Below are 25,289 nucleotides of genomic sequence, written 5' to 3' on the forward strand. Positions count from 1 at the left end.
TAAATAAAGTATTTATTGTGTTCCTCTAGCTGGGTGAGAGCTGCGTCCGCCAACCACAGCAAAGACACCTAATGAAGCCCAACGCTTGAGCCTTAGCGCTTGAGGTGAAATTGCATGATTGAGTTTCCCCCCTTGTAGGTAACATGATAAGCCTCCCTGGCAACATATGTCTTGCAGACAAGGATAATTTAATGTGTAATGGTAATTTCCTGTGGGTGTAATATAGCAGTGTCTTCGGTGGCTTTTGTTGACATGAGGGAATCGACCAACATTCCTTATCACTCTCAGTTGTATCTATGTAATTTGGGCTCAAATGATTTAATTCTGATTGCGACTGGTGTTCTCAGATTCTTACATAGGGGAAATATGGCATACGGATGTCCGTCCCCCCCCCTCCTGGTTCGGGCAGGTTTCGGCGTTCGTCGTCACCGGAGTACTAGCTACTGCCAATCCCATTCTCATCACTCCACTTGTCATGTCTTGTCAATCACACACACCTGGTGCTCATTCCCCTAATTAGTTTGTGTATAAGTGTTCCCTCTGTTCCCCTTGTCTTTGTGAGTGATTGTTTGTTGTGAGAGCGTATAGCTCGGTTGAGCTACATTTCACTGTGTTATTGCCAAGGTTGATGTTTCCCTTGTATAGTTTCGTTTGACGCTTGGGGCGTTTGATTTATGCAAACGGGATAAACTCTGGACTTCGGTATTTTACCTCCTGCGCCTGACTCCTTCTTACACACCTCATCACAATGGAACATGTTTTATTATTTTTCCATCAATGACAAAGAGAGTTGTTTACATTTGTCACATTCACCTTAGTTAATTCACAGCACTTTCATAGCACTTGATCAAAATAGGTCATAGTATAACTTTACAAATGATATCATCTTAAATAGTTCTATCCACAATGTTGGCCCTGAAGTCTGTCATTTGTCACTTTTTGTGGCGTAAATGTTCATGATATTAACTACAGGCAATGTCCGTAATCCACAAGATAGAAAATGTCTTATGTTTGTTGTATAATTTAAGTGCCTCTTGACCCTATGTCCCTAAAGTCTCCCAAATCCTCAGGATAAAAGGAGACAAAGTAAATTCTAAAGAAAATAAAATGAACTTTCACAGAAAACCTGCACATTATTAAATAAAAACAGAGAACCATACATAACATCAACATTTAATTCTGAGAGAAATCAAAGCTCACATATCAAATAGTTACATGTTCTTAAATGTGCACATTGTTCACATATTTTATGCCTTTGGGCTATGATATTAACAGTATTTACCATCTTCTGTATCCAGGCAATATTTTACAGGAGGAAAATCCGTCACACAGTATCAACTTCATTGTTGAAACATCAGATACAGTGAGCCACTGTCTTTCAGTTCACAATATGTCAACGAAGGCATCAGTCGAATCCTGTCATGTTGTCCCCTGTATTGTTGATCCATTTTGACAACCTCACGTTCTGCCAGCACTTAAATCCAGGAAAACCTCTTTGGGTAAGGAAGTCGCTCTCACATCCAGCAACCGAGGAGTTTTGTAAAATATCATTCAATTCAGGTCTCATGCCCGAGAGCAACATTCTAGAATTCAGGTCTCAGGTTGAACCTTAAAGATAATTGTTGTTCTATCTCAATGAGTAGTTTGTCAAAGAGGTTCCAGATCTCGGAACTCAGGTCTCATGCTCGACAGCAGAGAAGTTTGTGAAAGACTTTTCGGAACTCTGCGTTGAAGGCAGTGTAGATGATGGGGTTGACAGCACTGTTGACGTAGCCCAGCCACGTTACCACGGAGATCAGAGTGGGGCTGATTTTGCAGGACACGCACAGCACGTTGGTCACATGTACCACAAAGAAAGGAGTCCAACAGGCTAGGAACACACCTGGTATAGGTGAGAGGAGGGTGGAAGAGGAGAGGAGGAGAAGAAGAGGGAGGAAAAGGTGAAGCAGTATGTATTTTCAATAAATCAATACATGGCATGGGATACATAGCTACAGTATATTAATATAATGTGAGAGTAAACATCAATGTGATATGACATTGAGGAAAAGGTGTTTATGACAGACACTGCATATAGAGTTACTGTTTGTTTTCTATACGAGTATATTGGTATAATGTGAGATGGTAAATATCATATGATGTCCCATTGAGGAAAAGCTGTCTATGACAGGCAGATTGTAACTCACTCCATATAGAGTTACTGGATTTGTATTATCTGTGTGTGGATGTGTAGAATAGATGCATGTGGCACGAAAAAGTGTTTGCATAGATCATGTGAACCATGGTAGAAGATGGCAATCAAGTGGCTGTTTCCAAGGAGATAGCATCCTCTGCTTGTACTGCAGGCTGCATTACCAGAATGTATGATGCCTTACAGACACTTACATCATGTGTTAACTCTATATTTGGTCGCTAGCTAATTAGCTGGTAACACTTTATCACCTTTCCAGCAAACGTGCCATGATAACGCTGTCACACTGAGTGAAGTTAGTCAGCTATGTCTGTACACATGGCCTGTGCCAGTTATGGTGTGAACCACTCGCTCAGAGTAGATGTGTGTAGATGTACGTAGACAATGGGTGTGCGTATGTCATATTTTCCTATCATTCATTCAGCATACACACCAACACTGATACCTGTGCACGCACACACACATATGGTATGATACAGCTTAGATCCACAACACGTAGACTACGGACTCTATTTCTCTCTGCTTTGTCCGTTCAGACACAGCGGGAGTTGGTTTGTCAGTGGATAGATGCGGTCCTGCATCAGTAAGCAAACAGACCCAGCATTGTGGGAAGAGATGGTGTGGTGGGTGCTATTATTCATTCCTCTATTTTCACAACAACAGTAGCATAATGCTAAACACATCATGCTAAACCTGTGGAGCATCAACACCGTCTAACATCACAGTCTCCCCTCATTGCATTTTAACTCTTTGTGTTTTCAAATGTTGAATTTATAGCCGCGGAGTGTGAGCCTTTTTCTCATGTAATCAAAATGTTAGCCCCTTCTCAGCATGCAGCCTCTTTCAAGCATTCAGTTTAATATATATTTTTACAATATTTTTTTAGGGGGTATATCAGCTTTAATATTGCAGATAGATTGTAACTTCCATCAATGTAATTGTCTGCATCACTTCCAATCCCCCATACATGTTTTTGCAAAATATATATATATATATATATATATATATATATATATATATATATATATATATATATATATATAACACTACCAGTCAAAAGTTTGGACACACCTACTCATTCCAGGGTTCTTCCTTATTTTGTACTATTTTCTACATTGTAGAATAATAGTGAAGACATCAAAACTATGAAATAACACATATGGAATCATGTAGTAACCAAAACAGTGTTAAACAAATACAAATATATGTTATATTTGAGATTATTCAAATAGCCACCCTTTGCCTTGATGACAGCTTTGCACACTCTTGGCATTCTCTCAACCAGCTTCATGAGGTAGTTACCTGGAATGCATTTCAATTAACAGGTGTGCCTTCTTGAAAGTTAATTTGTGGAATTAATTTCCTTCTTAATGCGGTTGAGCAAATCAGTTGTGTTGTGACAAGGTAGGGGGGGTATACAGAAGATAGCCCTATTTGGTAAAAGACCAAGTCCATATTATTTTAAGAACAGCTCAAATAAGCAAAGAGAAACGACAGTCCATCATTACTCTAAGACATGAAGGTCAGTCAATACGGAACATTTCAAGAACTTTGAAAGTTTCTTCAAGTGCAGTCACAAAAACCATCAAGCGCTATGATGAAACTGGCTCTCATGAGGACCGCCACAGGAATGGAACACCCGGAGTTACCTCTGCTGCAGAGGATAAGTTCATTAGAGTTACCAGCCTCAGAAATTGCAGCCCCAGAGTTCAAGTAACAGACACATCTCAACCTCAACTGTTCAGGAGTTGTGTGAATCAGGCCTTCATGGTCGAATTGCTGCAAAGAAACCACTACTAAAGGACACCAATAAGAAGAAGAGACTTGCTTGGGCCAAGAAACACGAGCAATGGACATTAGGCCGGTGGAAATTTTCCTTTGGTCTGGATTCCAAATTGGAGATTTTTGGTTCCAACCGCGGTGTCTTTGTGAGACGCGGTGTGGGTGAACGGATGATCTCTGCATGTGTATTTCCCACCGTAAAGCATGGAGGAGGAAGTGTTTTGGTGTGGGGGTGCTTTGCTGGTGACACTGTCTGTGATTTATTTAGAATTCAAGGCACACTTAACCAGCATGGCTACCACAGTATTCTGCAGCGATACGCCATCCCATCTGGTTTGGGCTTAGTGGGTGTCACGTCTACTCCTGCTCCTCCCCTCCGGCATGCGACGTCGCCTGAATACTAACCACCGGTCCTGGGATTCATCATTACGCACACCTGGCATCCATCATCACGCGCACCTGCAGATCACTGTGATTCACACCTGGACTCCATTACCTTCCTCATTACCTCCCCTTTATCTGTCCCTCCTTTACATTTATTCCTCAGTCGGTTCCTGTGTTCATGCTATATTGCCACTGTTACGCTGTCTCGTTTCATGTTTGTTGTTTTATTAAACGTTTCACCTGCACCTGCTTCTCAACTCACAGCGTCATTGTTACAGTGGGACTATCATTTGTTTTTCAACAGGACAATGACCCAACACACCTCCAGGCTGTGTAAGGGCTATTTGACCAAGAAGGAGAGTGATGGAGTGCTGCATCAGATGACCTGGCCTCTACAATCCCCCGACCTCAACCCAATTGAGATGGTTTGGGATGAGTCGGACCGCAGAGTGAAGGAAAAGCAGCCAACAAGTGCTCAGCATATGTGGGAACTCCTTCAAGACTGTTGGAAAAACATTCCAGGTGAAGCTGGTTGAGAGAATGCCAAGAGTGTGCAAAGCTGTCATAAAGGCAAAGGGTGGCTATTTGAAGAATCTCAAATATAAAATATATTTTGATTTGTTTAGCACTTTTTTGGTTACCACATGATTCCATATGTGTTATTTCATAGTTTTGATGTCATCACTATTATTCAACAATGTAGAAAATAGTAAAAATAAAGAAAAACCCTTGAATGAGTAGGTGTGTCCAAACTTTTGACTGGTAGTGTACATATCCTTTTTAAAAATATATATTTCCTTTATTACTTTCCAACCCCACCACCCCTCCCCTAATTGGAGTAAACTAGTGGACAACAACGCTTAGGCCTCTACTTCCAGCTCATACATACTATATACATTTTATTGACACAGTCAATTTTACAATAGTTCTATTTTGTTTGTTTTTACTCCTGTCCTTCCTCTACCCTCAACCTCTCCGATCATTTTCATGATGTCCATCCGGTTTGCTTCTATATGCCATATCTTTCAAACTGTGCTCTTTCAAAAAAGTTCTTAACCTATAACCTAAATACGTATTATGGACACAGTATGTTTTACATTAGTTATCTTGTTGTTATTAGTTGTTATTAGTCCCAACCTTCAGCTCCATTCAACACCTCCATCTATCTCTTAACACCATCCATATTGGATTTCTATTTGCCATATATTTTTCAACTGTACTGTGATGTTTCACAAAAGTTCTGAACCTTTCTATTCTCATTGTTTCTACAGATTGTAAATTGAACATAAACATTTTTGCTAAAAGTATTATTATATTATTGATCGATTGACTATGACTTTTCAGATCACCCAGTAGTGCTATCTGCAGGGTTAGCTCCAGGTAAATATTGCAATTCTTCAGCCATTCCTGGACCTGTGACCAAAAACAAGCTACAAATGGACAGTACCGAAACAAATGATCTAATGATTCTGTCTCTTCACAGCAAAATCTGCAGAGCTGGGAAGATTGTATCCCCCATATAAATAACATTCTATTGGTTGCAAGAATTTTGTATAATTTAAATTGAAGAATTCTAAGTTTTGAATGTGCCGTCGTTTTGCCATGTGCCATGGAATCGGTACGTCAAAAATCTCTTCCCAACTATTTTGCAATCTATATGGGACGGCTGTCAATCCTTTGGTCCTTAAATTAAACTGGTATACTTTTTTATTTATCACAATTTTCTTTAACCAATTATGGTCTTTAATGCAGGGCCGACAGACAAGTTCCTTACTTTTCCCCCCTTCCACTTTCTTCTTCCATTTTTGCGGTAATGTTGCAATTATTTGGTTGTAATTTTGGGTAGAGCAGACCTTTCCATATATTTTGGTTAGCTGCATGTGCGACATAACTCCACTAGTCCTACCTATGATATCATTTACGAAGATTATACCTTTTTTTTTTTTTTATTCAAAAAATAATGTTTTTTTTAATCAATTCGTATATTTGAGTTTAACCACAATATTTGTTGCATTATTTGTTCTGTCATTTCTGGAGGATTCAAATGAAATTGCAACCAACTTTCTATGGCTTGTTTTAGAAATAGTGATACTTGGGAGATGATTTCCTTTTCAAGCATTCAGGGTTTGTTATATTGATGCCATCCCCTGTGTTCTCAGATTGCAAAAGTCTGATCCTTGTTTTGTATTGCTGTAATGCCATGTTATTATGTAATGCCGAACAAAAACCATTGATATCAAAGTTTAACCAATGATACAACTCTACAATGCACAAGGACTACTTTTAACAATTTACATTGAAAATGTACTGGAAGAACTGTGCAGATTTAAAGTTCGGTAACAGAAGTTTGGTCAAATCTCCCTCAGTTTTTTATGTGTCCGTTTATTCCAAAAACTCTGTTAAATACAGTGCCTTCAGAAAGTATTCATACCCCTTGACTTATTCCACATTTTGTTGTGTTACAGCCTGAATTCAAAATGGAGGACCTTTCTAGGTAAGTTGTTTTAATGCGCGTCTCACCAGAAAGCACTGCCTTACGTACTGCCTTACAACATCCCGTAACACTGTTGCGCATACTATGACATCTCCCCCATTAACTTTAACACATTTTCCTTTTAACGTCTTCTACAAATTAGTGTAAGCATAATGAAAACAACCGTACTTCAGAATAGCAATAAACAGAAACAATGTTACGCTAAAGGTTTTGAAAGAACAATAAAGCAATGCAACATTTCACATGTACATTTTCTTTTTACTCCCGAAATAAAAGTATATTGACCTGTAGTGTCTCTTTTCAATGTCTCTTGGTTTCTATAGTTGTTCTTTACAGGTCCAGTCTGACAACTGGTTTGCTAACCCTACCAGACCTGGTAAGTAAAAGTCCTTGACCAGCAGTCTGTGTGCTGTCACTCGAGGTAGGTGAAACAGTCTCTTGTTGACCATTGTCTGGCACTATTTTCTCTTCTTTTAGGAGAGACAGGCGTAAGGCCTTTTGTTGGGGTAGGCACTGCTTGGAGGTGGCGACAGTTACGTCATAGTGTTCCTCCTTTCTGCATCTCAAAGACGTAAAACCTGGGTGTGGTGCTTTCACCTGTTACCACTGCAGGTGTCATCCACTCCTTGATCGAGCTTGGTGAGCACTGTTTCTCCCGGCAGTAGCAACTGTAATGGTCTCGCCCCGTGACGTTGGTTGTAGTAGAAGGCTTGTTTCCTCTTTTCTGCTGTATCCTTTAGCCTGATGTGTTTTTTGTTGGGCCACTTAGGTTGGAGGTTTCTCTCCAAGGTTGGGAGTGTCGTTCAGATTATTCTACCCATGAGGAGCTCTGCTGGGCTTGCTCCCATTGTTGTGCATGGGGTTGATCTGTAGCACATGAGACCAACCAGTGGGATTTTCTGCTTCAGAATCCTCTTCGCAGTCTGCACTGCCCTTTCTGCGTGACCGTTACCTTGAGGGTTGTGCGCGCTGGAAGTAATGTGCTTAACATCAAGCTGCTTTGCCATTTCTTGGAACTCGGGACTAGAGAATTGGGGCCCATTGTCACTAATGACCTCATCTGCCATACCGTGCAAAGGTTCCTTTCAGCTTCAGGGCAACCTGTGTGCTTGTGGTTGTAGGCATGTGTAGTATCTCAATGAATCTTGAGTCGTAGTCAGATATAATCAGATTCAGTGAGGGAAAAAAGTATTTGATCCCCTGCTGATTTTGTATGTTTGCCCACTGACAAAGAAATGATCAGTCTATAATTTTAATGGTAGGTTTATTTGAACAGTGAGAGACAGAATAACAACAAAAAAATCCAGAAAAACGCATGTCAAAAATGTTATAAATTGAATGAGGGAAATAAGTATTTGACCCCCTCTCAATCAGAAAGATTTCTGGCTCCCAGTTGTCTTGTATACAGGTAACGAGCTGAGATTAGGAGCACACTCTTAAAGGGAGTGCTCCTAGTCTCAGCTTGTTACCTGTATAAAAGACACCTGTCCACAGAAGCAATCAATCAATCAGATGGAAGGCTGGAATGGGCTACAAGACCATCGCCAAGCAGCTTGGTGAGAAGGTGACAACAGTTGGTGCGATTATTCGCAAATGGAAGAAACACAAAATAACTGTCAATCTCCCTCGGCCTGGGGCTCCATGCAAGATCTCACCTCGTGGAGTTGCAATGATCATGAGAACGGTGAGGAATCAGCCCAGAACTACACGGGAGGATCTTGTCAATGATCTCAAGGCAGCTGGGACCATAGTCACCAAGAAAACAATTGGTAACACACTACGCAGTGAAGGACTGAAATCCTGCAGCGCCCGCAAGGTCCCCCCTGCTCAAGAAAGCACATATACAGGCCCATCTGAAGTTTGCCAATGAACATCTGAATGATTCAGAGGAGAACTGGGTGAAAGTGTTGTGGTCAGATGAGACCAAAATCGAGCTCTTTGGCATCAACTCAACTCGCCGTGTTTGGAGGAGGAGGAATGCTGCCTATGACCCCAAGAACACCATCCCCACCGTCAAACATGGAGGTGGAAACATTATGCTTTGGGGGTGTTTTTCTGTTAAGGGGACAGGACAACTTCACCGCATCAAAGGGATGATGGACGGGGCCATGTACTGTCAAATCTTGGGTGAGAACCTCCTTCCCTCTGATGTGATCCCCGGCCACCATACTGAGGCGTTGGCCCTCTCTCTGCATTTAGTCAGACCTTGATGTCCATCGTGTATTCTGTCAATAATGTCTGTGGTACTACTCTGACAGTTCACTTTTCACTGAAAAAAAATCTCTGACTGTGACTGGGGTTTTACTCGCATGTTCAGGCCAGCCTGACCTGATGTACTTGATTACTGTCTGTAGTTTATCATCTGCTGCAGTGGCAACTCTGATGCTCTCCATTTTTGTCTGCGTAAAAGGTATGTTGTTGATTACGGCTGCTATGTAACACTCCACGTCCGTGTGTGTGCCTGTTTCCTTTTCTGTGAGTGTCAACAGGCTCCTTGACAGAGTGTACTCTACGACCAAGGTTTTGCCTGGCGCGTACTCCGCTGTGGGTTTGAACCTCATAAGCTGCATGAGTAGTTTCTGGCACCGTAAAGGCACATTATCCAAGTCTTTGCTGTTCATTAGTGGTACCAAGGGCTTGTGGTATGTCACTAGCTTGAAGTCCTCCAGGCCGTACAGATATTTCCCGAACTTCTCACAGGCCCAAACACTCGCCAGACACTCCTTTTTGATCTGCACGTATCTGGTTTCTGCCTCCGTGAGCCACTTTGAGCATTACGCCACTGGCTTCCACTCCTCTCCATGGAGCTGTACTAGTACACCGCCAAGCCCAAAGCTGCTTGCGTCTGCTGAGACTGCGATGGCTCTGTTGCTGTCATAGAACGTCAGGACTGGGGAAGTCGTCAGAAGTTCTTTGAGGTGCTGGAACGTCGCCTGCTGTGCGTGATCCCATGTCCTCACCGTCTTTGACCTCAGGAGCTCATGCAGTGGTTGACCCACTGTGGAAATGTTGGGGATATAATTCCCTAGGTATTTAACCATCCCAAGAACTCTCTTCAGCTCCGGCAAGTTCTCTGGTGGGGAAAGCTGCCTGATGGCCTACACTTTCTCTGAATCAGACCTGACTCCTGATGGGTCAATGAGATATCCCAGGAAGCGTAGCTGTGTTTGCCTGAGGACACACTTTTCTCTGTTCAACTTTAGTCCGGTTGACTCGATCTTCTGCAGGACTCTTTTTAGTCACTCGTCGTGCTCCTCTATAGTATTTGCTTATACCAAAATGTCATCCATAAAAATGGCGACTCCCTCAAGGCCTTGCAATGTCTCCATAATTTTCCTTAGGAAGATTTCTGGAGGGCTCGAGATCCCAAATGGCAGACGGCAGAAACAATACCTGCCAAAAGGTGTAATAAAGGTTGCCAACTTTCTGCTGTCACAGTGTAGGGGTATTTGCCAAAACCCACTTGCCGCATCCCTTTGTTGAGAATACTTTGGCTCCGCTCAGCTTTGCGAGTATCTCTTCTGAGGTGTTAGGATGAACCGTTCTCTTTTCACCGCTTCAGTAAGCTTTTTCAAACCCACACATATCCGTACTTTTCCTTTTTTCTTCCAGACAGGCACAATGGGTGCACACCAATCTGTTTGCTGCAAAACCTTCTCCACAATGTCATTTTCCTCCATCCTCCACAGCTCCTCTTTCACCTTCTGCATATTGGGATTGTGTGCGCTGTGTGCACTGCATATGGCTGTGTGTTCTCTTTCAGTTGTATTTTCACTGGCTCTGTGTTGAGCAAGCCATGTTCTCCAAATGCGTCATGAACCTCTTCGATGCGTTTCACCAGGCCAATCTCGGCTGCTGTTGTCCGGCTGAGTAAGTTGTTCACACTATGTCCCTGAACGACATATACTGGGAAGGAGTAGTGCTTTTCTTTGTATGTGGCGCTCGTTTGAAATTGCCCGAAACAATTCAACTGGCCCCCAGGACTGCACAGAGTAATGATAGATGACTGCAATGTTTTCTCTGGAATGAGCATATCAAATGTCTCTTCACACATTATACTAGCATCTGCTCCAGTGTCAATTTAAAAGTGTACAGGTGTTGCACCAATGACAAATTGCACTGTCCATAGGTCATCACTCCTATCGGTAATGGATCCGAAAAAATATGATGCCTGGTCATTATGTTCTGTAACTTCACTAACTGGTTTTGTGTGACACATTCTTTCCCAATGTCCTGTTTTCTGACATGTGTTGCATGTCAACTTGAAAGCTGGACATTTTGTGGCTTTTTATGTTGCATTTTCCCACACTGGCTGCATTTTCCTTCTGCACGCTCCATGTCCTTTGAATCTCTGTTCTCATTGCACCATTTTGCATTCTTCTTGTGCCCCCTTGCAATCTCCTGCACAGCGCACGCAGCTTCTCCCTGCTGGCTTACTTGCATGCTAACTTCCTCTGACTGATGGACTGTTTGTATAGTAGTTGCTAACGTGAGATCTGCCATCAACTGCAGTTTGCGAGACAGTCCTTTATCCAGTATGCCCACGACAATTCGGTCCCGAATATGCTGATCTCTTTTCGCACCAAAGTCATAATGCTCTGAAAGCTCATAAAGGGCTCTGATAAATGTCTCTGTCTTTTTCCCAGGTTGCTGTACTCGTTGATAAAAACAGGCACGTTTGTGAATAACATTCCGTTTGGGAAAACAGAATTAATTGTATTTCCTCATGACAATTTCAAAGTCTGCTTTCTCATCCTCTGATGCAGAGGTGAACGATTTGAAAATGTTCTCTGCCTCGCTGCCCATGGCATATATGAGGGAACTGACCTGCACATCGCCGTCTTCCTGATCAAACTTGGTCGCAGTTCTGAATCTCGTAAAACTGTTTCCAATCCATCATTCTGTCGGTTTATCAAAGCTAAAGTTTTGCAGTGGGTCAAACTTTGCCATAGTCCACTTTCTTAGTAGGATGTGAGCTTGTCATCCCACTTCTGACACCATGTAATATAATGTGAATGTCCAGTCAGATGAGTACTTTTCTAAGTAAGTTGTTTTAATGCCCTTCTGACCAGAATGCCTAGAGATAACTGACGAACGTACTGCTTTATGAAATCACCTAACACTGTCGTGCATACTATGACATCATCTACACACAATACCCCATAATGACAAAGTGAGAGCATGTTTTTAGACATTTTAGTAAATTTATTGAAAATTCTATACAGGAATACAGTGCCTTCGGAAAGTATTCAGACCCCTTGACTTTTTCCACATTTTGATACGTTACAGCCTTATTCTAAAATTGATTAAATAAATACAAATCCTCAGCAATCTACACACGATACACCATAATGACAAAGCGAAAACATAAGTATTCAGACCCTTTGCTATGTGACTCGAAATTGAGCTCAGGTGCATCCTGTTCCCATTGATCACCCTTGAGATGTTTCTACAACTTGATTGGAGTCCACCAGTGGTAAATTCAATTGATTGGACATGACTTGGAAAGGCACACACCTGTCTATATAAGGTCCCACAATTGACAGTGCATGTCAGAGCAAAAACCAAGCCATGAGGTCGAAGGAATTGTCTGTCGAGCTCTGAGATGGAATTGTGTCGAGGCACAGACCTGGGGAAGGGTACCAAAACATTCTGCAGCATTGAAGGTCCCCAAGAACACAGTGGCCTCCATCATTCTTAAATGGAAGAAGTTTGGAACCACCAAGACTCTTCCTAGAGCTGGCTGCCCGGCCAAACTGAGCAATCGGGGGAGAAGGGCCTTGGTCAGGGAGGTGACCAAGAACCCGATGGTTACTCTGACAGAGCTCTAGAGTTCCTCTGTGGAGATGGGAGAACCTTCCAGGAGGACAACCATCTCTGCAGCACTCCACCAATCAGGTCTTAATGGTAGAGTGGCCAGACGGAAGCCAATCCTCAGTAAGGCACATGACAGCCCGTTTGGATATTGCCAAAAGATACCTAAAGACTGTCAGACCATGAGAAACAAGATTCTGTGGTCTGATGAAACCAAGACTGAACTATTTGGTCTGAATGCCAAGCGTCACATCTGGAGGAAACATGACACCATCCCTACGGTGAAGCATGGTGGTGGCAGCATCATGCTGTGGGGATGTTTTTGAGCGGCAGGGACTGGGAGACAAGTCAGGATCGAGGCAAAGATGAACAGAACAAAGTACAGAGAGATCCTTGATGAAAACCTGCTCCAGAGCGCTCAGGACCTCAGACTGGGGCAAAGGTTTACCTTCCAACAGGACAACGACCCTAAGCACACAGCCAAGACAACGCAGGAGTGGCTTCGGGACAAGTCTCTGAATGTCCTTGAATGTCCCAGCCAGAGCCCGGACTTGAACCCGATCAAATATCTCTGGAGAGACCTGAAAATAGTTGTGCAGCAACGCTCCCCATCCAACCTGACAGAGCTTGAGAGGATCTGCAAAGAATGGGAGAAACTCCCCAAATACAGTTGTGCCAAGCTTGTAGCGTCATAACCAAGAAGATTCAAGGCTGTAATTGCTGCCAAAGGTGCTTCAACAAAGTACTGAGTAAAGGGTCTGAATACTTATGTAAATGTGATATTCTGTTTTTTTAAATAAATAAATTAGCAAACATTTCTAAAAACCTGTTTTTGCTTTGTCAATATGGGTTATTGTGTGTAGATTGATGAGGGGGAAAAAATAATTAATCAATTTCAGCTATGACATGACACATTGACTTTGAAAAAATATATTTATTGGTTATTTAACTACAGTAAGTGAAGTGATTTACACCCGGTAACGGAATTGCGGTAACGGAATTCATCATGGGTCCCTGATTTGTACTCACAGAAATGCATAATTATGGATATGAATGTCATTCTCTTTATCGTGACATATCCTAAATAGGTACACAAAAATATAAATATGTAATATCCTCCTTTGCATATTTGGGTATTATTCTACACACTGGCTATTATTTTAATGACCTCTGCCCCCAAACAAGACCAAATTTGGTTGGTCCGGACCAAATCTAAACCAATCATAGATGTCTATGTTTCACAAGTTTGGACATCAGCACAGTAGAGCTCAGTAGAGTACAGTACAGCATAGAACAGTAGAGTACAGTAAAGTAGAGTATAGTTCAGTAGAGTACAGTAAAGTACAGTTCAGTACTGTACAGTACAATACAGTACATTATAGTGTACTCAACCCTAATGTGCTCTACTGTCTACTGAACTTTACTCTACTGTACAGTACTGAACTATACTCTACCTTTCTTTACTGTACTCTACTGTACTGCACTGTCCTGTGCTGTCCAAACTTGTGAACCCAACTGTGGTTTGTGACTACTATAATTTCCCATTGTAGCCAACTCAATGGCAGAAATTCCTTACAGATTTTTCTGAATTTTCCGTTACACAAGTTTTAATCACTTAATAATTCATAAACAAAATTGATATCAGTAAAAACACTTGCGAAAGTATTCACCCCCCTTGGCATTTTTCCTATTTTGTTGCCTTACAACCTGGAATTAAAATAGATTTTTGGGGGGGTTGTATCATTTGATTTACACAACATGCCTACCACTTTGAAGTTGCAAAATATTTTTTGTTTTTGTGAAACAAACAATAAATAAGACAAAAAAACAGAAAACTTGAGCGTGCATAACTATTCATCCCCTCCAAAGTCAATACTTTATAGAGCCACCTTTTGCAGCAATTACAGCTGCAAGTCTATTGGGGTACGTCTCTATAAGCTTGGCACATCTAGCCACTGGGATTTTTGCCCATTCTTCAAGGCAAAACTGCTCCAGCTCCTTCAAGTTGGATGGGTTCCGCTGGTGTACAACAATCTTTAAGTCATACCACAGATTCTCAGTTGGATTGAGGTCTGGGCTTTGACTAGGCCATTCCAAGACATTTAAATGTTTCCCCTTAAACCACTTGAGTGTTGCTTTAGCAATATGCTTAGGGTCATTGTCCTGCTGGAAAGTGAACATCCGTCCCAGTCTCAAATCTCTGAAAGACTGAAACAGGTTTCCCTCAAGAATGTCCCTGTATTTAGCGCCATTCCATCATTCCTTCAATTCTGACCAGTTTCCCAGTCCCTGCCGATAAAAAACATCCCCACAGCAGGATGCTGCCACCACCATGCTTCACTGTGGTGTTCTCGGGGTGATGAGAGGTGTTGGGTTTGCGCCAGACATAGCGTTTTTCTTGATGGCCAAAAAGCTCCATTTTAGTCTCATCTGACCAGAGTACCTTCTTCCATATGTTTGGGGAGTCTCCCACATGCCTTTCGGTGAACAGAAGGAAGGGGGGCAGGAGAAAAGTACTTGAGTGTCATACGCATAGCAATGATAGGAGAGACCATGTGAGGATATGACGGAGCTGACTGACTTGGTATATAGAGAGAAGAGGAGAGGGCCTAGAATCAAGTTCTGGGGGACACCAGTAGTGAGAGCACGTGGTGCAGACACAGATCCTCTCCACGTCACCTGGTAGGAGCGGCCTGCCAGGTAGGATGCAATCCAAGAGTGTGCAGCGCCTGAGACGCCCAGCGCTGAGAGGGTGGTTCACTCTGTCCAAGGCAGCGGATAGATCTAGGAGGATGAGGCCAGAGGAGAGAGTCAGCTTTGGAAGTGCGGAGAGCCTCCGTGACACAGAGGAGAGAGGTCTCGGTTGAGTGATCCGTCTTGAAGCCTGACTGGTTAAGAAGATCGTTCTGAGAGAGATAACGAGTGTGTTGGTCAGAGACAGCTTGCTCAAGTGTTTTGGAAAGAAAATAAAGAAGGGATACCGGTCTGTAATGTTTGATGTCAGAGGGGTTGAGTGTTGGTTTCTTGAGGAGGGGAGCGACTCTGGCCATTTTTGAAGTCAGAGGGGACGCAGCCAGTGTTCAGGAATGAGTTGATGAGGGAAGTTAGGAATGAGATGGTCTGGAGAAGGGAGGACGGGATGGGGTCGAGTGGGTATGTTGTCAGGTGGACAGACGTCACTATTATTTAATCTGGAGAGAGAGGGGAGAAAGAGGTCAAGGCGTAAGGTAGTTCAGTGTGAGTGGGACAAGTGGACTCAATAGGCTGAGTGAATGAGGAGCGGATATCGTCTACCTTCTTTTCATAGGGGTTGACAAAGTCTTCCGCAGAGAGGGGGGGATGGGGTTTGAGGATTACGGAGGGAGGAGAAGGTGGCAAAGAGTTTCCTAGGGTTAGAGGCAGAAGCTTGAAATCTGGAGATATAGAAAGTGGTGTTAGCAGCGGCTACATGGGAAGTGAAGGTAGAGAGGAGGGAGTGAAAGGATGATAGGTCCTCCAGAAGTAAATTTTTCTCCATTGTTGCTCACCTGAGTTACTCAGCCACTGAGCAGAAGGATAGGGCCGAGCTGGCCCGGGAGGAAAGGGGACAGTGAGAGTCATACTATGCAGAAAGGGAGGAGAGTACGTAAAGTAAATTGCCCTAGCTAGCAAAAAACAAATTAGACAGCAACAAATGAAGACAAAAATAATTCTTATCACTCTTGGAGAGAGTTGGAGTGCTCTAGCTATATATAGAAGCACGCTGAAATGGAGCTTGAGAAGCTGGATATACTAACCCTAACCCTATACTCAGAGAAGAGGTGAAACCACTCACCCTCCAATGCAGGCACTGATTACCAAAACAGCAACAATCACAAATTGCCCTGCGCTTTAATCCTAGTTGATGTGTCAACAATCATCTGCAGATTATGAGGTTATGTATTCTGCTCACAGTGGGGGAACCCCTCATTTCCATGCACCCCCATGTTTATGTAATTCATACTATTTAAGTTCACCGCAACCCCCTTTTTTCTTACCCCAACAATGCTAAATGTGCTTTGTTGATATGATTTGTGTAAATATTAGAACTTGGAAGACACATGCATGTACACACACACACACACACACACGTACACATACCTACCAACTACAACAGGAAGGACCTTCATGGCTTTGCGCTCCCTCCCACTCACTCTGCTACTCTTGCTGTTGCAGCGCCCCCTCTTGGTGGCCTTAGTGTGGGCCAGCCCATTCTCCTTCAGGCTCTTCCCCTGCCTAGGCGGCCTCTCCGTGGGGTCTGCGTCCGAAACGCTGTCCATCTGGGTAGTCATGGGGTCGCTCTCCGCCAAACCCGCCCCCACACCATCCTGCTGCTTGTCCTCCACCCCCAGGGTCGCCGTGGGCGACGCCATCGATACAACCGACGGTGACATCGGGCTGAGCCCTGTAGGTATGAGGTACACCACCTTCTCCTTGGCCCCCGCCCTGTCCCCTGCGTTCTCCCTCTGCAAGGCGGAGCTGAGGCGCAGGGACAGGCTCCGTTTTCCTCCCCTCGTCAGTTGGGAGCGGCTCCTGCCTGAGCTCCAGCGTCTCAACCCCCGGAACATCCAGTAGTACAGGAAGAGCATGACGGGGCAAGGCACAAAGAAGGAGCACACGGAGGAGTAAACCACGAAACTGTCGTTCTCCAGCTTGCACACGGTGGGGTCGCGGCCCGGCACCTGGTTGAGGCCGAAGATGACAGGACTGGCGACGCCCAGGGAGAGAACCCAGGTGGCCGTAATGAGGACCAGCTGCCGCAGGCTGAACTGGTTCCTGTTGTACTTCAGGGGCACCACCACCGCTATGTACCTGCAGGGACACACATGTCATAGGGGATAAAATACATTTGAAATACATGGAGCACACCTGTTGTACTTCAGGGGCACTACTGCCACCATGACGATGTGCCTGCAGGGACACGGATCAAAGCGAATGACAAAGTCTACATTTAAAATACATAAACACATCAATTTAACATGAATGGACTTCAAACAGGCCAACACAGCAGTGAAGTATGCAGAGGACAGTGGCTGTTTTGGATTGGATAAACCCTAGGCCTATTGTATTGTCTATTTTTTGTTGAATTCTGGGTTGAAATAAAACAATAGCTGTTGATGACTTTGCAAAACCTATAGCTTATAGGCCTAAATAGCATGACTTATGATATTTGAATGATAAGAGTATGGTTACATTTAATTTGCTCTGCTCAACCTACCCTTTGGAATGACTTCGATAGCAACAGTGAATCTATTTCGTTTTTTTAAGTGGACATCTCTAAGCAATCATTCTCACGATAGCACATTGGTAATAGTCAGTGACAAATATGATAGCTGGGCTTGGTTAAAACTGTCACGGTTTCGGCCGAGGCTGCTCCTCCTCCTGGTTCGGGCAGGCTTCGGCGGTCGTCGTCCCCGGAGTACTAGCTGCCACCGATCTATGTTTCATGTTCGTTTGGTTTGGTCTTTATGTTGTACACCTGTGTCTAGTTAGTCCTCGTTAGTGTTCTATTTAGTTCTCGTTGTGTGTGTCTGTGTTTGTGTGTGATTGCGCTTCTGTTACATGTTGGAGCTACTATTTCCCTCCAGTGTTTTGGAGTGGTTACTTTGCACATGTTTTGTGCGCCGTTTATTTTGTCGCCTGTGTGCGCCTTGTATTCGCCTTCAGGCTTATTGTGCTTTTGTTTTGTGTGAATATTGCACTAAAGTCTTTGGACTGAGCCTCTGCGTCCTGCACCTGATTCATACACCACACCCACCTTCAGCACCCTATGACAAAAACCCTAGATGGGAGACCAAAGGGTAGCTGTAGATAGATCAATTATCCAGTAGGAGCCAGGAGGTGCTGCCCAGCCTATAGTTTTTTTTAAACTTCTGATAGTGGATATAACGTTGAAGATCTGACATTGTTTTAAAGGTACCCTATGTTGAAATTTGGTTATCATGATGACATAATCCTGTGGTAGAAATTTCACCCTCAAAACAACAGTTAATTACTTTTTTCAAATCCAATGTATTTTCCACGTATATTTCACGTCACGTCATGTTGACAAATTACACTGAAACAAAGTTGATTCAACCAGTTTGTGCCCTGTGAGTGGACATGTGGTGTTACTAGGTTTCAGAGTCCAGTGTACCGTAACTTGACAGGTCAGAGAGGAACAGGTGTGGTATTGAAAACTAGTGTGAACTGACAGCCATGTGTTACCATAGTGTCCAGGTGAAGTTGAAACTGAAAGACTCACCTGTCCACACTGATGGCACACAGGTTGAGGATGGAGGCGGTGCACAGCATGACGTCCATGGTCATCAGAGCATCACAGATGTATGTGCTCAGGGTCCAGATACCACCCAGGAACTGGGACACACAGAAACAACAACAACAACACCAGGTTAACAAGTTGTCAGTCCTGTCAGCAGTGGACTTTAAACTACGAAGTGTCACGATCGTCGTCAAGAGAGGAGGACCAAGGCGCAGCGTGATGAACGAACATGTTTATTTATCATTAGCGATAAACACGGACAGTAAACAAAAACAACAAACGACTCGTAACGTCCTAGGTAACATAGACCAACACGGAACAAGAACCCACAAAGGGAAAAACAGACAGTTTAAATATGGCTCCCAATCAGAGACAACCAGCCAAAAGCTGACACTCGTTGCCTCTGATTGGGAGTCACTCAGGCCAACATAGAAATAAACAAACTAGAACTCCCAACATAGAAATACACCACATAGAAAGAACACACCCTGGCTCAACATATAGAGTCCCAGAGCCAGGGTGTTACACGAAGAGACAGACAGGGCAGGTAATTGTGTATGTATATGTGTTTCTTCAATTTAAAAGGTCATGGTGGGAAGGTCACACACACACACACACACAAACACATAAATACACACACACATACAGTCCCAGTCAAAAGTTAATTTTTTACTATTTTCTACATTGTAGAATAATAGTGAAGACATCAAAACTATGAAATCACACATATGGAACCATGTAGTAACCAAAAAAGTGTTAAACAAATCAAAATATATTTTAGATTTTAGATTCTTCAAAGTAGCCACCCTTTGCCTTGATGACAGCTTTGCACACTCTTGGCATTCTCTCAACCAGCTTCAACTGGAATGCTTTTCCTACAGTCTTGAAGGAGTTCCCACATATATGCTGAGCACTTGTTGGCTGCATTTCCTTCACTCTGCGGTCCAACTCATCCCAAACCATCTCAATTGGGTTGAGGTCGGGTGATTGTGGAGGTCAGGTCATCTGATGCAGCACTCCATCACTCTCCTTCTTGGTCAAATAGACCTTACACAGCCTGGAGGTGTGTTGGGTCATTGTCCTGTTGAAAAACAAATGATAGTCCCACTAAGTGCAAACCAGATGGGATGGCGTATCACTGCAGAATGCTGTGGTAGCAATGCTGGTTAAGTGTGCCTTGAATTCTAAATAAATCACAGACAGTGTCACCAGAAAAGCACCCCCACACCATCACACCTCCTCCTCCATGCTTCACGGTGGGAACCACACATGCGGAGATCATCCGTTCACCTACTCTGCGTCTCACAAAGACACGGCGGTTGGAACCAAAAATCTCAAATTTGGACTCATCAGACCAAAGGACAAATTTCAACTGGTCTAATGTCCATTGCTCGTATTTCTTGGCCCAAGCAAGTCTCTTCTTCTAATTGGTGTCCTTTAGCAGTGGTTTCTTTGCAGCAATTCGACCATGAAGGCCTGATTCACGCAGTCTCAATCAACAATGTAAAGGTTTACTTAACACTGAGCAAGAGAACAACAAAGAGCGAGTACACGACATGACACTAGCAATCACACACAACACTAAACAGTCCAGGGCTATATAGGGGTGGTGATGTGATGATGAGGTGCAGGTGCGCTGGAGGTGATTAGGGTGCGTTGGGTTTCCATTCCGGTGTTGCCGAGGTGGTGCGCTCAGACCGGTGGCTCAATCAGAGCGCCGGAGGGGAGCAATGGGAGGAGACGTGACAGTATATTTTTGTGAGAGAGAATGTAGGGTGCGTGTAATACCGGAGTGCCCTGCCGTAAGGGTGGTGTGCGCCCAGATCAGCAGGCGGTCACGGTCCCTGGTGGGTACATACACGCGCCCCGGAGGGGTGTTGGCAGGCGCTGGGTCCTCCTGAGCCACCAGGCGGATGTCTTCGTCCACATCCCAAATGACAGGTGCCAAGATGGAGGCAGGATAGGACCCCCCAGATCCTTCCTTTCTCCGGTATGGTGCAACCTGGAGAGTGCATCGGCTTTCATATTCTGGGATCCTGGGCAGTAGGACAGAATAAACTGAAAGCGAGTAAGAAATTGGGCCCACCTGGCTTGACGAGAGTTCATCCGTTTTGCTGCCCGTATGTGCTCTCCATGGCCTCAGTCTCCACTATGGAGAGGGAGTAAATGCAACTCTTCGGGGGGTGTTGTCCCTCCAGCAGGTCAATGGCGCAGTCCCAGGGCCTGTGAGGAGGGAGACACTTAGCCTTGGAGGCAGAGAAGACATCGGAGAGATCTGCATACTCACGTGGAATGTTGGGCTGGAGGACGGACTCCGGACTCTCCACTGACGTGGAACAACAAACCACCTGCAGGCAGGTCCTCCAGCATGAGGGGGACCAGGCTGTGATCCTCTTGATGATCCAATTGATGGTGGGGTTGTGTAGTCTGAGCCCGGCCAATCCCAAGACGATCCGGTGAAGGGGTGACGTGACGATGTGGAAGGACAGCTCCTCGTGGTGCTCCAGTAGTGTGGGAATGGTGATGGTGATGGGGAGAGTGACGTCCGTAATGGTGCCTGATCCAAGTGGTTTATTGTCCAGCGAGGTGACGTGTAGCGGAGAAGGCAGTGGCACGATGGGAAACCCCCATTCAGAGACCAGCTCCCTATCGATAAGGTTCCCTGCTGATCCGGAATCTATCATTGCCGTGGAAAGCGAAGAGAAGGAAGAGCCATTCACCGTTTGGGGAACTAAAAACAATGGTTTGGTGACAGGTGATGACGGAACACTCACGGAGCGACGACAGGAGTCATACCGCCTAGATAGGGACCCGCCAGGAGATCTGTGGTCCGTGATGGTGTAGGGGGTGCTGCCCACCTCCATGGTTGAGGACTCGGAGGCAGGGCGGCTTCCACAGCACAGATGGGGTGAGCGTCGAGGCTCATTCCAGCCGGAAGACGCCGCCACCGCGCGAAAGCTCTGGGCGTACTCAAACGCGGCCTCCTCTCCCGGTTGTAGCCGGAGGAGACACTCACCCCCGTCCTTTACCTCCATGGGATGATCGAACACCGCACTAAACCGAGCGAGGAAGGTGGAGTAGGAAAGCGCCACGGCCTGACCTTCTTCCCAGACTTCCGTGGCCCAATCCAGCGCCTTTCCCTTCAGTAGCGAAATCACCAGCGTTATCCTGGCTTATTCCTATGGCGATGCCCCACGCTGACGCGCCAGATACAGTGAGACCTGTAGCAGGAAGCCTCTACATTTCGTCGTTTTCCCGTCATAGCGCTCCGGCAGGGCGAGGGGTCCCTCAGACGTTGGTGATAGCACAGGAGGAGGTGGACTGGGTGCTCTCGCCGCTCCCTGAGGTGGAACCGGAGCGATGGTCATTTTATGCAGTGTTTGGAGCACTTCCTGAATGGCGGCGTTCAGCTGGGCAATCTGCTGCTGGTGCTGGTCGAGGCGCTGGGAAACTCCAGGGGGATTACCTGCTGCATCCATCTTCGTGACAGGTGTGTGATTCTGTGACGAGTACTGAGGATACGAAGAGGCAGGACGCAGACGCAGGAATCAACAATGTAAAGGTTTACTTAACACTGCGCAAGAGAACAACAAAGAGCGAGTACACGACATGACATTAATAATCACACACAACACAACACTGAACAGTCCAGGGCTATATAGGGGTGGTGATGAGATGAGGTGCAGGTGCGCTGGAGGTGATTAGGGTGCGTTGGGTTTCCATTCCGGTGTTGCCGAAGTGGTGCGCTCAGACCGGTGGATCAGTAGACCGGCGAATCAGAGCGCCAAAGGGGAGCAAAGGGAGGAGATGTGACACTGTGGTGGTCCTCATGAGAGCCAGTTTCATCATAGCGCTTGATGGTTTTTGCGACTGCACTTGAAGAAACTTTCAAAGTTCTTGAAATTTTCCAGATTGACTGACCTTCATGTCTTAAAGTAATGATGGACTGTCATTTCTCCTTGCTTATTTGAGCTGTCCTTACCATAATATGGACTTGGTCTTTTACCAAATAGGGCTATCTTCTGTATACCACGCCTACCTTGTCACAACACAACTGATTGGCTCAAACGCATTAAGAAGGCACACCTGTTAATTGAAATGCATTCCAGATGACTACCTCATGAAGCTGGTTGAGAGAATGCTAAGAGTGTGCAAAGCTGTCATCAAGGCAAAGGGTGGCTACTTTGAAGAATCTCAAATATAAAATATATTTTGATTTGTTTAACACTTTTTTGGTTACTACATGATTCCATATGTGTTATTTCATAGTTTTGATGTCTTCACTATTATTCTACAATGTAGAAAATAGTAAAAAATAAAGAAAAACCCTTGAATGAGCATACACACACACTCTCCGCTCCTCCCTCACCTCAGAGTAGACGTAGAGGGGCAGCACCAGTACAGCCAGCAGTAGGTCGGCCACAGACAGGCTGATGATGAAGTAGTTGGTGGCAGTCTTCAGGGAGCGCTCAGTGAGCACGCTCAGACACACAAGTACGTTGCCCAGGATGATGATCAGGATGAGGGGCACGCCCAGCACCAGGGCAAAGTAGTTGTAATCATACTCTTCCCTCTGGCCCAGGACCACCAGCCCCCCCTCAGTCAGACCCTCTGGGGTGGCATTGCTGCTGGGTGACGTCGTCACATTGACCATGTCGATGATGGAGGCCCCGGGCTGCACTGTCGCTCTGAAGTTAACATCTAGAGAGGAGGCGAGAGGAGAATGTTTACTGTGGTGTGTGTGTGCCTTCAGTAAGCATTCACAACCCTTGACTTTTTAAAAATTTTCTTGTGTTACAAAGAGGGATTTCTCCCCAATTTCGTGATATCCAATTGGTAGTTAGTCTTGTCCCATTGCTGCAACTCGGGAGCCGCGAAGGTCGAGAGCCATGCGTCCTCTGAAACACGACCCTGCCAAGCCGCACTGCTTCTTGACACACTGCTCGCTTAACCCGGAAGCCAGCCGCACCAATGGTCGTAGGAGACACCGCACAACTGGCGACCGAAGTCAGCGTGCATGTGCCCGGCCCGCCACAGGAGTCGCTAGAGCACGATGGGACAAGGACATCCCGGCCGGGCCAAACCCTCCCCTAACCCGGACGACGCTGGGCCAATTGTGTGCCGCCTCATGGATCTCAAGGTCGCGGCCGGCTGCAACACAGCCTGGAATCAAACCCGGGTCTGTAGTGACGCCTCAAGCACTGTGATGCTGTGCCATAGACCGCTGCGCCAATCGAGAATTAAAATGGATTTAATTGTAAAAAACTTTTTGAACATTTATTAAACCTTTATGAAAAATAAAACACTAATATATCTCAATAAAATAAGTGTTCAACCCCCTGAGTCAATACATGTTACAATCACCTTTGGCAGTGATTACAGCTGTGGGTCTTTTGGGGTAAGTAAGAGCTTTTCACACCTGAATTGTACAATATTTGCCTATAATAAAATAAAAAACATCTTCAAGCTCTGTCAAGTTGGTTGTTGATCATTGTTAGACAGCCATTTTAAAGTATTTTCAAGCCGATTTAGGTCAACACTGTAACTAGGCCACTCAGGAACATTCAATGTCATCTTGGTTAGCAACTCCAGTGTAGATTTGGCCTTGTGATTTAGGTTATTGTCTTGCTGAAAGGTGAATTCCTCTTCCAGTGTCTGTTGGAAAGCAGACTGTACCAGGTTTCCCTATAGGATTTTGCCTGTTCTTTGCTGTATTACATTTATTTTTATCCCAAAAAACTCCCTAGTCCTTGCCAATGACAAGCATACCCATTACATGATACAGCCCATACCATGCCTGAAAATATGAAGACTTCTACTCAGTGATGTGTTGTGTTGGATTTGCCCCAAACATAAAGTGCATTCGGAAAGTATTCAGACCCCTGGACTTTTTCCACATTTTGTTACATTACAGCCTTATTCTAAAATGGATTAAATTAAAAATGTTCCTCATCAATCTACACACAGTACCCCATAATGACAAAGTGAAAACTGGTTTTTAGAAATGTTTGCAAATGTATTAAAAATAAAAAACAGAAATATCTTATTTACATAAGTATTCAGACCTTTTGCTATGAGACTCGAAATTGAGCTCAGGGGCATCCTGTTTCCATTGATCATTCTTGATGTGTTTCGACAACTTGATTGGAGTCCACCTGTGGTAAATTCAATTGATTGGACATGAGTTGGAAAGGCACACACCTGTCTATATAAGGTCCCACAGTTGACAGTGCATGTCAGAGCAAAAACCAAGCCATGAGGTCAAAGGAATTGTCTGTAGAGCTCCGAGACAGGATTGTGTCGAGGCACAGATCTGGGAAGGGTACCAAAACATTTCTGCAGCA

General features: G+C 44.6%; 1 protein-coding gene across 4 annotated transcripts in view; it reads right to left on the reverse strand.

Annotated features, from left to right (window-relative positions):
* Nucleotides 1–743: 743 nt before the first annotated feature.
* Nucleotides 744–25,289, reverse strand: part of LOC121546287 (D(4) dopamine receptor) — a 37,779-nt gene continuing 13,233 nt past the window's right edge. For 3 of the 4 annotated variants that reach the window (XM_041857467.2, XM_041857465.2, XM_041857466.2), the window contains 4 exons: nt 23,315–23,646; nt 18,928–19,040; nt 16,789–17,495; nt 744–1,882 (listed from right to left, as the gene is read on the reverse strand). In XM_041857467.2, the coding sequence (XP_041713401.1) occupies nt 1,680–1,882; nt 16,789–17,495; nt 18,928–19,040; nt 23,315–23,599 (1,308 nt within the window). In that variant the 5' untranslated portion in view covers nt 23,600–23,646 and the 3' untranslated portion in view covers nt 744–1,679. Of the gene's footprint in view, nt 1,883–16,189; nt 16,267–16,788; nt 17,496–18,927; nt 19,041–23,314; nt 23,647–25,289 lie in introns of those variants that run through there. The other variant, XM_041857468.2, reaches the window with a different exon arrangement.

Source organism: Coregonus clupeaformis, unplaced genomic scaffold (genome assembly GCF_020615455.1).
Source record: "Coregonus clupeaformis isolate EN_2021a unplaced genomic scaffold, ASM2061545v1 scaf0013, whole genome shotgun sequence".
Lineage (NCBI taxonomy): Eukaryota > Metazoa > Chordata > Actinopteri > Salmoniformes > Salmonidae > Coregonus > Coregonus clupeaformis.